Source organism: Anguilla rostrata, chromosome 4, assembly GCF_018555375.3.
Source record: "Anguilla rostrata isolate EN2019 chromosome 4, ASM1855537v3, whole genome shotgun sequence".
Classification (NCBI taxonomy): Eukaryota; Metazoa; Chordata; class Actinopteri; order Anguilliformes; family Anguillidae; genus Anguilla; species Anguilla rostrata.
The window spans coordinates 54,898,774-54,911,688 of NC_057936.1; the positions used below are offsets into that span (position 1 = coordinate 54,898,774).

Here is a 12,915-nt window from a genome sequence, read left to right on the forward strand (position 1 = left end):
AATTCAAATATGAACCATGATCACCCACACAGGCAGTAGAGTGGGGTCTGCAAGTAGGTAAGTAGGCCTGTAGATCAGAACCCACCAAGCTTTATAGGAAAACTCAATTTCTTACTTAAGCATCAACTAAAATACACATCTTGACAGAAAAATGAAATCTGTTGTATTTTTCCATGATCAGTGTCCCATGCTTAGGTATGGTGAAATCCTCCACCCCCCTCTATGTGACTATAGTCTGAGAACTCACTAGCGCCTCCTTTCTGGAATGTGAGGATGGTCTCAGAGAAGAAAATATAGCCGGGGGGAGTGGAGGCAGGGGGTGGGCATTTAACCTGGGTTCAGATGGCTATAAAGGCTGTTCTAGAAATGCACCTGATATTACTCAAGAGGACCTGCTACAAAAGGCGGTCAGGCTGGTTTCCAACAGAAGCTATCAGTGATACCCACAACAGAAAGCTGATGCTTACTATGACTGACTGTCATGCTATATCTGAAGACTTGAATGTCTGTTGAGCTGCCCGGTGTCACAGGCACACACAAAGTACTGTACAGGCACACACAAAGGATGATAATCACAGACGGAAAGATTTTAGATCATTTTAAAGCAAAGGATGAGATTTCCAATGGTCATATCAAGTGTACTAATGGTTTATATCACCATTCAATGCCCTCTAAAAGCATGGCAGATCAGACAAGATCTAAATGGCTTTAACAGTGGATTGTATGGTTTTACATAAATCCATCTTTGAGAAATCGCACTGTACCCACTTTGCTCTGCTGGTGTAAAATGAACAATGAAGGCTTTTGGAAGGAAACGCACTGGGGGCCATGGCAACGGGAGCTGGTCCGCCCCCTCACGCCTCACACCGATTGACTGACGTTTTAAACTCTCCGCAAATGAGGAGTAAATCCTCCATTAAAGTATTCTAACGGCCAGTGTTGTGTTCAGGGCTCAGCACTACCCGGCGTTTATCCATAGTGGGCCCGCGTGAGAATGCCCCTTAATGGCCAGGCTAATCGTTTGAGTTTACTCTCCTCCATTATCCTCTAACGGGCTCACTCAGCACGAGAGAAGGACCGTCCATATTCCTCTTCGTAACGTTGACGCAAAATTCAAAAATAAACTGCGCATCATCGATATCGGGCCACGGGGCTAGACACGAAAGTGGAGCAGAGGATGTGACCTGTGGCATCGCGTGTATGCATGTGTGCGTGCCTCACCACCCATAACCCCCCCCCCCCCCCCACTCCCTCACCCCACACGGGGTAAATCGGCTCAGCTGATCTATTTCTGGGTCAGTGTGACGAGCGGCCCGAAGCGGAAGTGCCGCTGAGGTGTGCCGAGCCCATGCCTAAAACGCACCCCAGCAGGCAGAGAGGCGCACGGAGACCACCAGCGGCTCATAACGGCCGGCTTGCAACAGGTCTATCCGCTCGTCGTTTTTAGCTGAAGTGAAATAAAACTTTATCAAAAAACCTCGGGAAGTCTGTTAGCATAAACTGCAACGGGGGCCGGAGGGAAACTCTCTGAACACGTCTTCACCTCCCAGAGGAACTGGCCTCCGCGCCCAGGCTCGCTCCAGGCGGGAATAATGACATTACATTACATTTATTTGGCAGACGTTTTTATCCAAAGCGACGTACAAAAAGTGCATTTCATGGTCATAGACAACTACTAAACACAGGTTCAGTAAGATACAATACTTATTTTGTAGCCAAGAACACAGTTTAGTTCACACAATGAACACTATTCAGACCTAACCTCTGCAAAGCCAACTAGGCAGAAGAATAAGCTACAGTATTAGGACAAATACAAATAACCAAAAAGTGCTGGGATGGGGCAACATGTAAACCAACATGACCGCGCGGCGGACGGGACGCGACTACGCAGCTGCACCTGCTGAGGCAGCGCATGACTCATTCATTAGCAGCAGCCTGCTGAAGGACTTCGCTCTTCTCCACACTGGCAGCGCTCTTCCTCACTCTTTCCAGACACCAGCATCCACCCTGTGACCTGGCAACCCCCTGCATTACACACGCTACAGTACAGTACGGCACACCACCACTGCCGACGGCCCCAGCAGGACTGCATACAAACGTACACACGCGCACAGAAGGCCAATACAACGCTTTACACGTCCCCCCTCATTCACTGTTAATGGAAGGCAGGAAGTGTGGAAGGACAATGACATCACTTTTCCTGGGGACGCAGGGAAGGCGCTCCAGCTCCAGCTGCCCCATCTGCTTCCTGGTTCAACTCAGTTCCTTCCCCAACGCACGGCGCTACACTTCACACCTTCTATAGCCCGCGTCCACAGCCAGAATACACATCACACCACAGAGTGCATGAACCCCACTACGGAGTCTATAAACTGGAACCAGCAACCCTATGGTCGACAGGATTCTCTAAGCACTGCGCTGCTATGCCCCAGGGTACGCCTGAGCTGACACACACACACGCACACACGCACACAAATACACACACACGCACGCACACAAATACACACGCACGCACACACACGTGCACATGCATACTCGCACGCACACAGATCAGTTCAAACGCTTGACCCCACCACACTAAACCCCCCCCAAAAAAACAGGGATTGATGTCAGTAACTGGTGAGATAATCTATTCTAACAGCATCACCTGAGCAGACAGATGCGCACAGATGTTATGATGTAAACACGCAACACACAGAGATAGAAATGAACCAGCCGAGCTGACCGTTTTCTTTATTCAATCTACATTTTTTCAAATGTAGTTCAATCCTATTAAATATCCCCGGATCCACAACAGGGACACGTGCTCTATGTCACACGAAATCCGATTACGTTGATGTTATGCACAGAAAGAAAGGGGTGGCATGTGATAAACAAATAAATCAAATAATTAGGCATCGGTTGCTGGACAAGACTCCTCACAATGACCTTGTTTTCATAACATTAAAGTAGCCAACTGGCAGACAGTGCTTTCTCCAGTGGGTTCATGCTGGCCTTAAGTTAATAATATCAGTAATGGGAGGGACAAAATATGGTACACAAGTGATCTTCCAGACAAACGTACAAACCATGCAGGCACATAAACAAACAGTAACTGAAAACCACGCACATTCACACATGCACGTAGGCGCACACACACACACACACACACACACACACACATAAATAAGCACTGAAAGCAGGCACGTACACACTCGGGCAGAGTGGAGATAATAATAAGTAGAGTCCAGGGCAGGGCTCAGAACAGCCCTGTCGTGTGTCAGGTAGCATATTTGTTCTCAGGTAGCATCAGTGGGTAATTACAGGGCTCCAGAAATCTGAAGGGGTCAGAGTTTCGGATGACACAAACGCACCGAGTAATCCCAGCTCTGAGGAGGCAGAGACAAACAGGGTAGGGAGAGTCCACCCGCAAACTCAGCCTCTCAACAACTCACAGGGAAATGCATTATTCGACTCCTTCCTTTAAGACAGTGCAGAAGCACCCTTAAAGGGCTCTGAGTGCACACTTAAAGGGCTCTGAGTGCACACTTAAAGGGCACTGAGTGCACCCTTAAAGGGGTCCAGATGCACACTTAAAGGGCCCTGGATGCACACTTCAGCCTGTATGCTTCAGCACACGCACGCAGTGATCGCACACTGAGGCAGGCGCAGCTGGGAGGCCTTGTCCGAGGCAGGGCGGCGCTCTTACCGGAAGGGCAGGTAGGACGCGTTGGAGCCGGAGATGAGCGCTCGGTAGGCCTCCTCTGGGCTCTTCTTTAAGTAGATGACCTGGAATAGACAGCAGGCATTAGCACCGCCTCGCTGAGCCGCACTTCCTGCTTGGACAGGCAAAGCTCGGACGGCCGGCATTAAATCCCCCCCGCCCCGCCCCGCCCCGCCCCGTCCCCGGGCTCGTCTTGCACCCGGCACGTGCGGGTCGATGGAAACGCACACCTCTTCCCCTGTCTGACCAGCGGCAAGGAACAGTCAGGAATTTGGCTAAAAGGTCAGGCTGTGCTCATCTGCGCCTGGGTCAGTTCCGCAGTACCCCTCAGAGGTGTGCAGGGGTGTAATGTTGCAGTCGCTCACATTCACACACAGGCCCACACAGATACACCCACACATATACACTCACTCACCCAGACACAGGCACACACACACACACACACACAGGCACACACACGCACACACACTAATGAGTAAACTCCAGGGCCTGTGTCCCCCAGCTCTTCGGACAGAAGGGAGAAAGAATGTGCGGTGGACATGAGATCTCCTGCCTCAGCACAAAGAGGCTATTCTAGGACTGCTTGGACTTGACACAGCACAATGGGCCTGGAAAAAACAGAAAGGTCACTCACTCACACACACACACACACACACACACACTCACACACACAGACAGACAGACAGACAGACACACACATTCTCGTTTGAACGCAGCTAGAGGCTCAGGGCTCACCCAGCTGCTGAAGCCTCTCTCTGTTCCAAGCCTTCACACACCTTGCAGAAGGCTACCTTTATGAATCCAGAAATAGCACCGAACACTCCGAGGCCTGACATAAAGAGGGGTGTGGTCGGGTCATGAAATGCACAAACGTAAAGAAAGAGAGCTTCAGGCCTTCAGAGGCTATATTAGTATCAGAGCCGCCACACACACCGACCACATGGGCGGCTCCACTGAGCTTTAGCATTCCGCCCATCCAAACACACCCACACGGCATCAGAACACATTCCTCAACATGAGCACCATCCAGGTGCAGCACCTTGATTGATACACAAATGTTAAACTAATAATATTTCAACAGATGAAACACATTGCCGGGAATGACTTGTAAGCACTGACATTAATATAACCGCTATTCATCAAAGAACTAATAAATGAAAGTACAAAGAAAGGACGGAGAATGAAAATAGAGCACTCGTATGAAACATCTTTCTGTGGCATTCATATGGGCCCATTCTGCTGTTTTAATAGGCCACGTGACAGCAGCACGCTCATCTTAGCACCCCATCGCGTTAATGAGCGCAGTTTGTTAAGCGGCTGTCGGAAGGCCTCCTCCCGCTTTTGGAAGCGTGCCGGTGCGTCTCCCGACGGCGCCCACGGGCCGAGGCCAACCGCGGGGAGCGGCGCGTGAAGATCACTTCCCTTCGCCGGCAGAGCAGGCCTTTGTTCCGCCCGCGTCCCCCTCATGAAATATTCAACCGGGCGCACAATTAGGTCCTGCCGAGTCGCCGCGTGTTATTCGCCCGCCGGTGGAGGGATACGCGCCCGACGCGCGTCTGTGGACGCTTCACCACCCCCCCCGGCAGGAAAACGCGCAACCCCTTCAACCTGACCGAAATAATCCCGCTTCTGGGCAATAAGGCCGCTCGTAGCGATGAGGCGGCGTGTATGCGCACTGATACGCGGGTCGGCGGAAGGGACCACCCCGCTCCACGACGACCCCCACTGACCAGACCGAATCGATACGGGCCCCACTCAGAGCAGAGACAGGGAGAGGGGAGTAATGGACTGCGGCTGCTCACCTCAGCACTTTCTCTCTTTATTAAACAGCAGCCCACCACCGCTCCCCCCCCAAAACCACCCAGAACACAAACAAGCTCCTCCATGCCAGGACAGCGCGCCGCAGAACAGGACCGTGACAGAAAGCGCCGCGCTAACGTTTGCCTTGGCTAATAAATATGGGTGGTTGAGCCCCATTGATTGATCGGCGACTCGTTCTGCAGGGACTGCGCTCGGCAGTGAGGCAGCCTGGGGGGGGGGGGGGGGGGTCGAATGTGCGCTTGATTAGACAGAGACAAGGCTGGGCTTCCACTCCAGTGACTTCCAAAGCCCTCCCCCACCTCATTTGGGTTGAAACAAATATAATTGGATATATCATATTTCCAATAATGCAGCAGCCCAGGTTCACATGTATAAATAATGCTCTCTCAAAAATAATGTGTTTGGGTGAGAGAAGAAGGCATGTTAACACACCACAGAGGTAAGGAGGTGGAATAAGTAGTCTGAGTACCGTAGTATGGAAAGCCAGGCCAGAACAGGCCAGACTTCATAAATTACTCTAACCTTGCCCTGAACCATAAACAACCCGGCTAGACCCCGAACCCGCTCCTGGGGTGGGGGCAATGGTGGGGGTGGGGGTGATGGAGGGGGGCAGTGACGGAGGGGGGATGGGGAGGAGGTGATAGAGGGGGTTGGGGTGATGGAGGGGGGAGGGGGAGGAGGTGATAGAGGGGATGGGGGTGATGGAGGGGGATGGGGAGGAGGTGATGGAGAGGGAGAGGGGGAGGAGGTGATAGAGGGGATGGGGGTGATGGAGGGGGAGGAGGTGATAGAGGCAGAGGGGGTGATGGAAGAGGAGGAGATGGTGCTGATCCAGGGCTGGTGCTGTCACCGAGAGCCCCAGACGCTGATCCTGGCCAGACGCTCAGAGCCGCGGGGGCCACAGCAGGAGGGCGCGGGCCGGAGAGGCCGGCAGGACGTAAGGAGCTTAACGCAGGCACCGTCACGCGCTCATCTAACGTGCAAATGCACATGCAAACTAACGCAGGCCTGCCACACAGGGTCCGGCATTCAGCTCCATCCAGATAACCAGGCCTGACGCGCACTCAGCCAACACGGAGGCGAGTCTCCACGGCCTGCTGTCCTCGGGTTGTACAATATCAACTCAAGGGCCTTTTCTACTGGAGCACACTACCAATTACAGCATGAACTACACTATAGCCAGGTGGGGGACTACTGTAGTACCCTTGAAAAGGGTACTTAACCTACATTACTCCAGTAAATACAGAGCTGCATAAATTCACTGCATGTTATTAAAAGAATGTAAGCCATGTAAGTCACTCAGAATAAGAGCATCTGCTTTTTTTCTACTTTGCCTACTTAAAATGTAAAATAAATAAATAATAACACTAATAATAATAAAAATATGTAAAATGTAAAGTAAAAAAAAATGACTATGGACTACAATCCAGGAAAAACTCCTTCATCCTGCAGGTAAAGTCGGTCGTCTCACTGCGGAATGGTGACAAAATCTGCACCATCCTCTAAGGGAGCACAACCCCCCCACCCCTTCAATCTACAACAGAGAAAAGTACTTTCCCTGCAGTAAGTCAACACATACATTAGTGTTTCTAGAACACAGCGGGAATAATCAGTGTCAGTAAAAAAAGGGGGGAGGGGAGTACTCACGCACCACATTAGAGAGGGGAGACAGAGGGTCCTGACCTTTTAAATCTCTCTCCCGCTAAACTAGCCTCCCCGGGGGCAAACAGAGCCGCGAACGAGCCGCTGACCCACATCGCGTCCGCGGGCGCGGTACGATTTCGCTAAAATAATGCATTTCGTCATCCTGGGCGTCCTCTACGCTCACTGTCCTTGAAACGGTGTCGCATCGCTGCCCTGGCGGCCAGGCCGCTGACCTGACCTCACAACGGCGCAAAATCCCACGCCGCCCCCGGTAAACAGCACTATGGGTAAACCCCAGCATAATAAGGCCCTGTTCTCACGGTCAGTGTAACTCATACCTGGGACTGACGTGGCCCCCCTACACCGCGGCACAGGGCCGAATGAATGGATTCGGCGCAACGAGAAACTGCCGGCGTTCGGGTCCTCAAGGACGGGGCCTTTGTGGCCACACAACAGCGAAGGCCATTAGTCACTTGTCAGTGCCTTCTCTCCGTTTCTCTGGGGCCCCGGGAAGGGGGGGGCGGAACGCTGGCAAAAACTCACGCGGTGCTACGCGTACACTTTCCAAGCAGCGCGCCAGGGAAATGAGTCTGAAACTGACACTTCCCTTCACCAAAGACTCCCAGTTCTCAGCTCAATACAGAATGTGTAGTGTGCTTAAATACAGTGGGAAATAATGTAATATTGTAATGAGACAGAGAGAGAGAGAGAGAGAGAGAGAGAATCTGAATATACTTACAGCATAGGCACCAATTAAAACAGCGGCGTTAGCCCTCTTCCGCTGATCGAAGCTGGTGTAGTGAACAATCCTCTTTCGGGTCAGTGTAAAGGACTGCAGACATCAATGCAAGATGAAATATGAATCAATACACAGCACAGAAAGGACAGCACAAAGCACCCCTCTCACATTTCATAACATTAGCATGTTTATATTAGACACGAAATAACAGTACAAACCATCCCTTATCGCATTTCATCACATGAACATGTTGATATTAGACACTTCCACACTCCTTGGTTACTTTGTTCAGCTTGATGAGTTTCATCGACAAAACAACTAGTTTATCTCTACCACGCAGAAAAAGGGTAGAAAGCCCATCAGCAATCACATCAGCAACAGTGGTTAATGTTCCATGGCATGTGGGGTAGAGTTCTGAATCATGGGTAGGGCCACGCCAGCACTGGGTTAACTCCTGGAGCTTGGGATAAACACCGTGCCGATGCAGGAAGCGCGTTGTTACGCTGCACTCGGGGGGTTCGAACGTGCATCTGGCACACCAACAGCTGGGCTTCGCGCAAAACAGACAGATGCTGCGGCTTCTCACCTGCCGCGCCCGCTCCTCTCCGGAGCCTGCGGCTGCGCGCTGCGCTCGGAGAGCAGCTGCGACCCGGGACAAGCACGTTCGGCATCGCGGCCTGGGGGGGAGCGGGGGTGGGGGGGGGTTCGCTCGGCGCGCAGGCATGCCGAAGCAGCGACACACGCCACAGGGCTGCCTTTTTTAAAAAAAAAAAAAATGTATAAATCAAACCCTGCGAAACCATCTGGAGACGTGCGAGCCTTCTCTCGCTGCGGCCTGTGTGCCGTGCACAGCAGGGGGAAACGCACTCAGACAGGCACTGCGCACAGGCACAGCGCCTCCAAGATCTGTGTGCGAGCGGATCGGTTTGGGTTCCCTGACACGTCACTCATGGGTGATGAAGACAGAGCTGATACACGAAGCGTGACCACCCAGCCCTCAATGCAAGGACCTTAACCTGTGATACAGATTTGTGACCTCTCAGATTTAGACCATACAAATTTGCAGCTATTCAAACGCTAAGTAACTTGCTTTTTAGGTTTTAATTTGGCTCTTAAAATGACCCAGGACAGAGAACCCAGAGCTGTGTGGAAAATAAAACGGAGGCCAGCACGTCTTCCCCATGTAAACAAAAGCTGTTGGAAGGGTAGAAAGCCTCCATAGGTAACTGCTAGACATTGATTTGGGGTGTGAGGACAAAGAAGAGCTTTCGCTCGAGCATTGCAGTCAATGACTCATACCTGATACACTCTCAGCTCTGCTGAAGACATACACAGGTCATGTGACAGAGACTGCAATCAGCTGTGACTAAATAAGCCTGGAATTGACTTGTTAGAGGGAGCATTACTGAAACTGGAGGTACACATGTAAATGAAAACAGGTAAATCTCTAAAAAAAAAAAAAAAAACACACACACACAAATATCCATGTTAGCATGTTGCATTCGAAGGATTTTCTTGGATTTTTGTGGGGACTGGGAATATTCTTTTGAAAAAATGTCCTTATTTCTCTTCAAATGTTTTCATTCTTGGCCAGGACATAACACAATACAAATAACTTTGCGCTCAAATAAGGGGGAGTTTGGTGTATTTTTTTCCAATGGTTTATGGGGAAATCCCATTTAAATCAGGACATGCGGCTTAATTTCTACAGCACTGGGAGAATAGGAGTGCAGTGCGAGCTCCTTCCAACACTCAGGGATGAATCTGAAATTAAGAAGGGGTCAAACAGGGGGGGTTATCTTGGACCTCGGTGGGGCCGTAGCGTACGCATGCACGCGGAGTAAAGGTGGGTAAGGGAGGGGCCGCAAAAAACAGGAGAGCGTTTGGTCAAACAAAAAAAAACAAATGGCAGCAGTGCATGGTTACGGTATGCGCTTTAGTCCAAGCCTGAAAAGCACCAGCTTGGGTTTGCACGAGCTTCGCTTGGCGAGGAAGGACGGCGGACTTAGGTTTCACGAAATGAATCGATAAAACAATCGTCCGCCATCGCGTCAGATAAAGCTCGTTCAATCGCGCCGCAGTCTGTCATTAGCGGGTGCATCTGGTGCTCCTCCCGCCTCCTTGTCTTTGTACGAAATAAAGCCTCGCATGCAAACCCCCCAAGCAGTGAGCTTTAAAGGAATGCCGGCGCCATGGCAACGCACAGTAAACAACGGGGACGTGAAGGAAGGGGCGGGCGGGCGGGAGGTGGGTGGGGTGAGGCGACGGCGATAAAACGTCATGCTGTCTCGGTGTCTTTACCTTCAACAATCGTAAACATGAACACATCACAGAACTACACCTCGTCCGCTTCGAAATGACACAGGACAAAACACAACACAGAACAAGACCTTTATTAATGAACGCTTTCGCCCTTTTCTGTGGATGTTCACAGAAGGGAAATGGAAAGTCTCAGCAAGTTCTAATTTTATCACTTTGAGCCCTCGTCCACGAGCACTTCTGGGTATTACAGGGCTTTTTTTTCTAACTGACCTCTTGTTTAACTAGGGTAATTGAAAATTGAAAGTGGAATAAACTTTACCATTTCTAAGACACATTTTCTACACATTTAACCAAAATCTGCATGCCCAAAGCAGGTATTCAGAATTTTTAGAATGCTATCTCAGAAAAAAAAATCTAAGAATCAAAGCAATCATTAGACCTCACCTTTCAGCTTACAACACAATGCAGAAAGAATGCCAGTCATAATGTCATGTGATGCTACATGATAGTATGGGCCTGACTATTTTCAGCTGCTGTACGAACGTACAGACATTCCTCTTCTTCAGTTTCACCTGTGAGGACCCAGTAGCTTATTTTTGGGACTGATGAGTGCTGGTGAAGTTCAATCTAATTATACGCCGGGCTTCATTAAATGCCCAATTACCTGAGGGAGAATAGCTGATACGGGTAAAATCCAGCACAGTGAGGGGGACACAAGGACCAGGCTAGCCAGCTACAAAAATCGGTTGTTTGAGGGACAGGCAGAGCTTGTGTCTTGCAGAGCCAATCCTGTCATTCCATCAGGACAAAAGACCTTTGGGATGAAGCTGTTCCACACTGTTCCCCAGACCAACCCCACAGCCACCTCTTGGCTGAGCTCCCACACTGCCCCCCCCATTTTATGGTGCTCCTTAAAGCCACCTTCGGTCTCAGTGTTCTCTGATCCTCACCCATCACAGCTGCCATGTCCCCATTTATGCTAGGACACTGATCTAAGCTCTTCTAGCTACAATCTTTCATAATCCTCCAGCACCGACCAATCCCCCTCTCTCTCTTTCTTTCTTCTTACCAAACTCCTGACATTCTTAGGCAAGGAAGCACAGTCATCCACAAACTACATTTCCTAAAGGTAGGTCATGACTAATGTCCAAGGTACACTGCATTAAACAGAATAGACTTGCTACACGGACAGGCTAATGGTCTGTATTCACAAGTAGGTGGAAAGGTGAGCATATGAGGAGGAGGACTCAGCCTTCCCCTCTGTGTCATGCTTGCCATCTTGTGACCCGAGATTACGTTTCAAAGCATTTAGGAGTTAGCGGCTTCAAGAATGACATGTACGCTAGCTGACAGTTTAATGGCTACTTATTTCCCTCCAACTGCTGACCGTGAATTTCGACCTGAGCCGAAGTATTGCTGTAATCTTCGCATCCCACCCACACACGAGTGCCTGTGACTGCTCTCTGTCCCATTGATGTCTCAACCATCTGTTCCTTAATCCACCAGACAGGCAGCAGTGCACTCACACTGCAAAGACTCCACAGAAAGAAGGCACCTGGAAGAGACAAATCTCCCTCCCCCACCACTCTGCCACCCAGTAAATGAATGTCTCCTCATTATTTCTCTGTCACTCCTATACTTCCTTCATACCTAAACATCATACAACTAAAGCGACTGCAATTGGGCAACAGGACATTCTCCACTGTACATTGCGCTCTTGCGGTACAGCTAGACAAAATGCAGAATGTCTGCCAATAACCCAAACTTCCGAGCAATGGGCACTAAGGTAATGATGTGTGCACTGGCATCTCAGATGGCCCCCTCTATGCTTATGAAGCTTAGGCACAGGTGAGTCAGAGGCTAAAAAGAGAAAGGAGATTACAGTACGCTGGCATAGACCTCCTAAAAGCCATGCTGCCAAAATTCTTACATAGACTTTTATCCTTTCATTGAAATCCACTATTTGACAGGACTGCATAAACAGTAAAATGCTAAACCATTCTGTTTTTACCCCATTGTTTCAATGGACTGGTTGATAATAAAATTTACTGATAGTTCTGATAATTCTGTCGACTTGGATTTGACACTCAGTGACACTCATTTTTCAATGAGTGAAAAACCTTTTGGAAATGAATTGATTTACTTGTAAATGTCCATTTGATGCAGGATTTTGAACCAGACTAAGCCCAATTAAAATTTTATTTTAACTATTTAATTTCAAGCTTCAACTTGTACTATGGGGTCACGTTGTAAAAAATAAAAAGTTTATTCAAGAATGATTTAGAGAAAATTTGTTGCTTGTGGCAAAAAAATAATAATAATAATAACTTCTTTAAAAAATGGCATTACTTTGGAAAGCAGACAGGAATGTAATAGCCTACTCCGTATCTTACTGATATGCACACTGCACACAAACGGTTGCATCCTACACTAATAAATCAGATAATATATGAGCAGCACTACAAGCTACAATGCTGTTTATGACTTCTTCGTTTTCAAGGAAGTGTGTAAATTGAGAAAACTCAATCCCACAATCTTTGCGACTGTGAATGAGGAAGTGTCAAACCAAATTCCACAAGTGTTTTCCGATTGTTGTTGGTGCATAGTATACATTCCGACAAAGGGAGGCAAGTTTTGTAATGGAACAGGTTTGTCACTTACCTTCAGCTTTTTGTTGAGTTTACAGCAGTATCTGTACAGCATCGCCAGGTTTAGGGGGCCGAAATCGGCGTAAAAACTAAAAAGA

At 49.3% G+C, this 12,915-nt stretch overlaps 1 protein-coding gene across 8 annotated transcripts in view; it reads right to left on the reverse strand.

The window, feature by feature from the left end:
- The window catches only part of cdc14ab (cell division cycle 14Ab), a 50,083-nt gene that overhangs the window by 32,269 nt on the left and 4,899 nt on the right, over positions 1 to 12,915 (reverse strand). For all 8 annotated transcript variants that reach the window (XM_064333265.1, XM_064333270.1, XM_064333264.1 and 5 more), the window contains exons 3-5: positions 12,831 to 12,906; positions 7,908 to 8,000; positions 3,689 to 3,768 (exon numbers count right to left, since the gene is read on the reverse strand). In XM_064333265.1, coding sequence (XP_064189335.1) covers positions 3,689 to 3,768; positions 7,908 to 8,000; positions 12,831 to 12,906 — 249 coding nt within the window. The remainder of the gene's footprint in view (positions 1 to 3,688; positions 3,769 to 7,907; positions 8,001 to 12,830; positions 12,907 to 12,915) is intronic.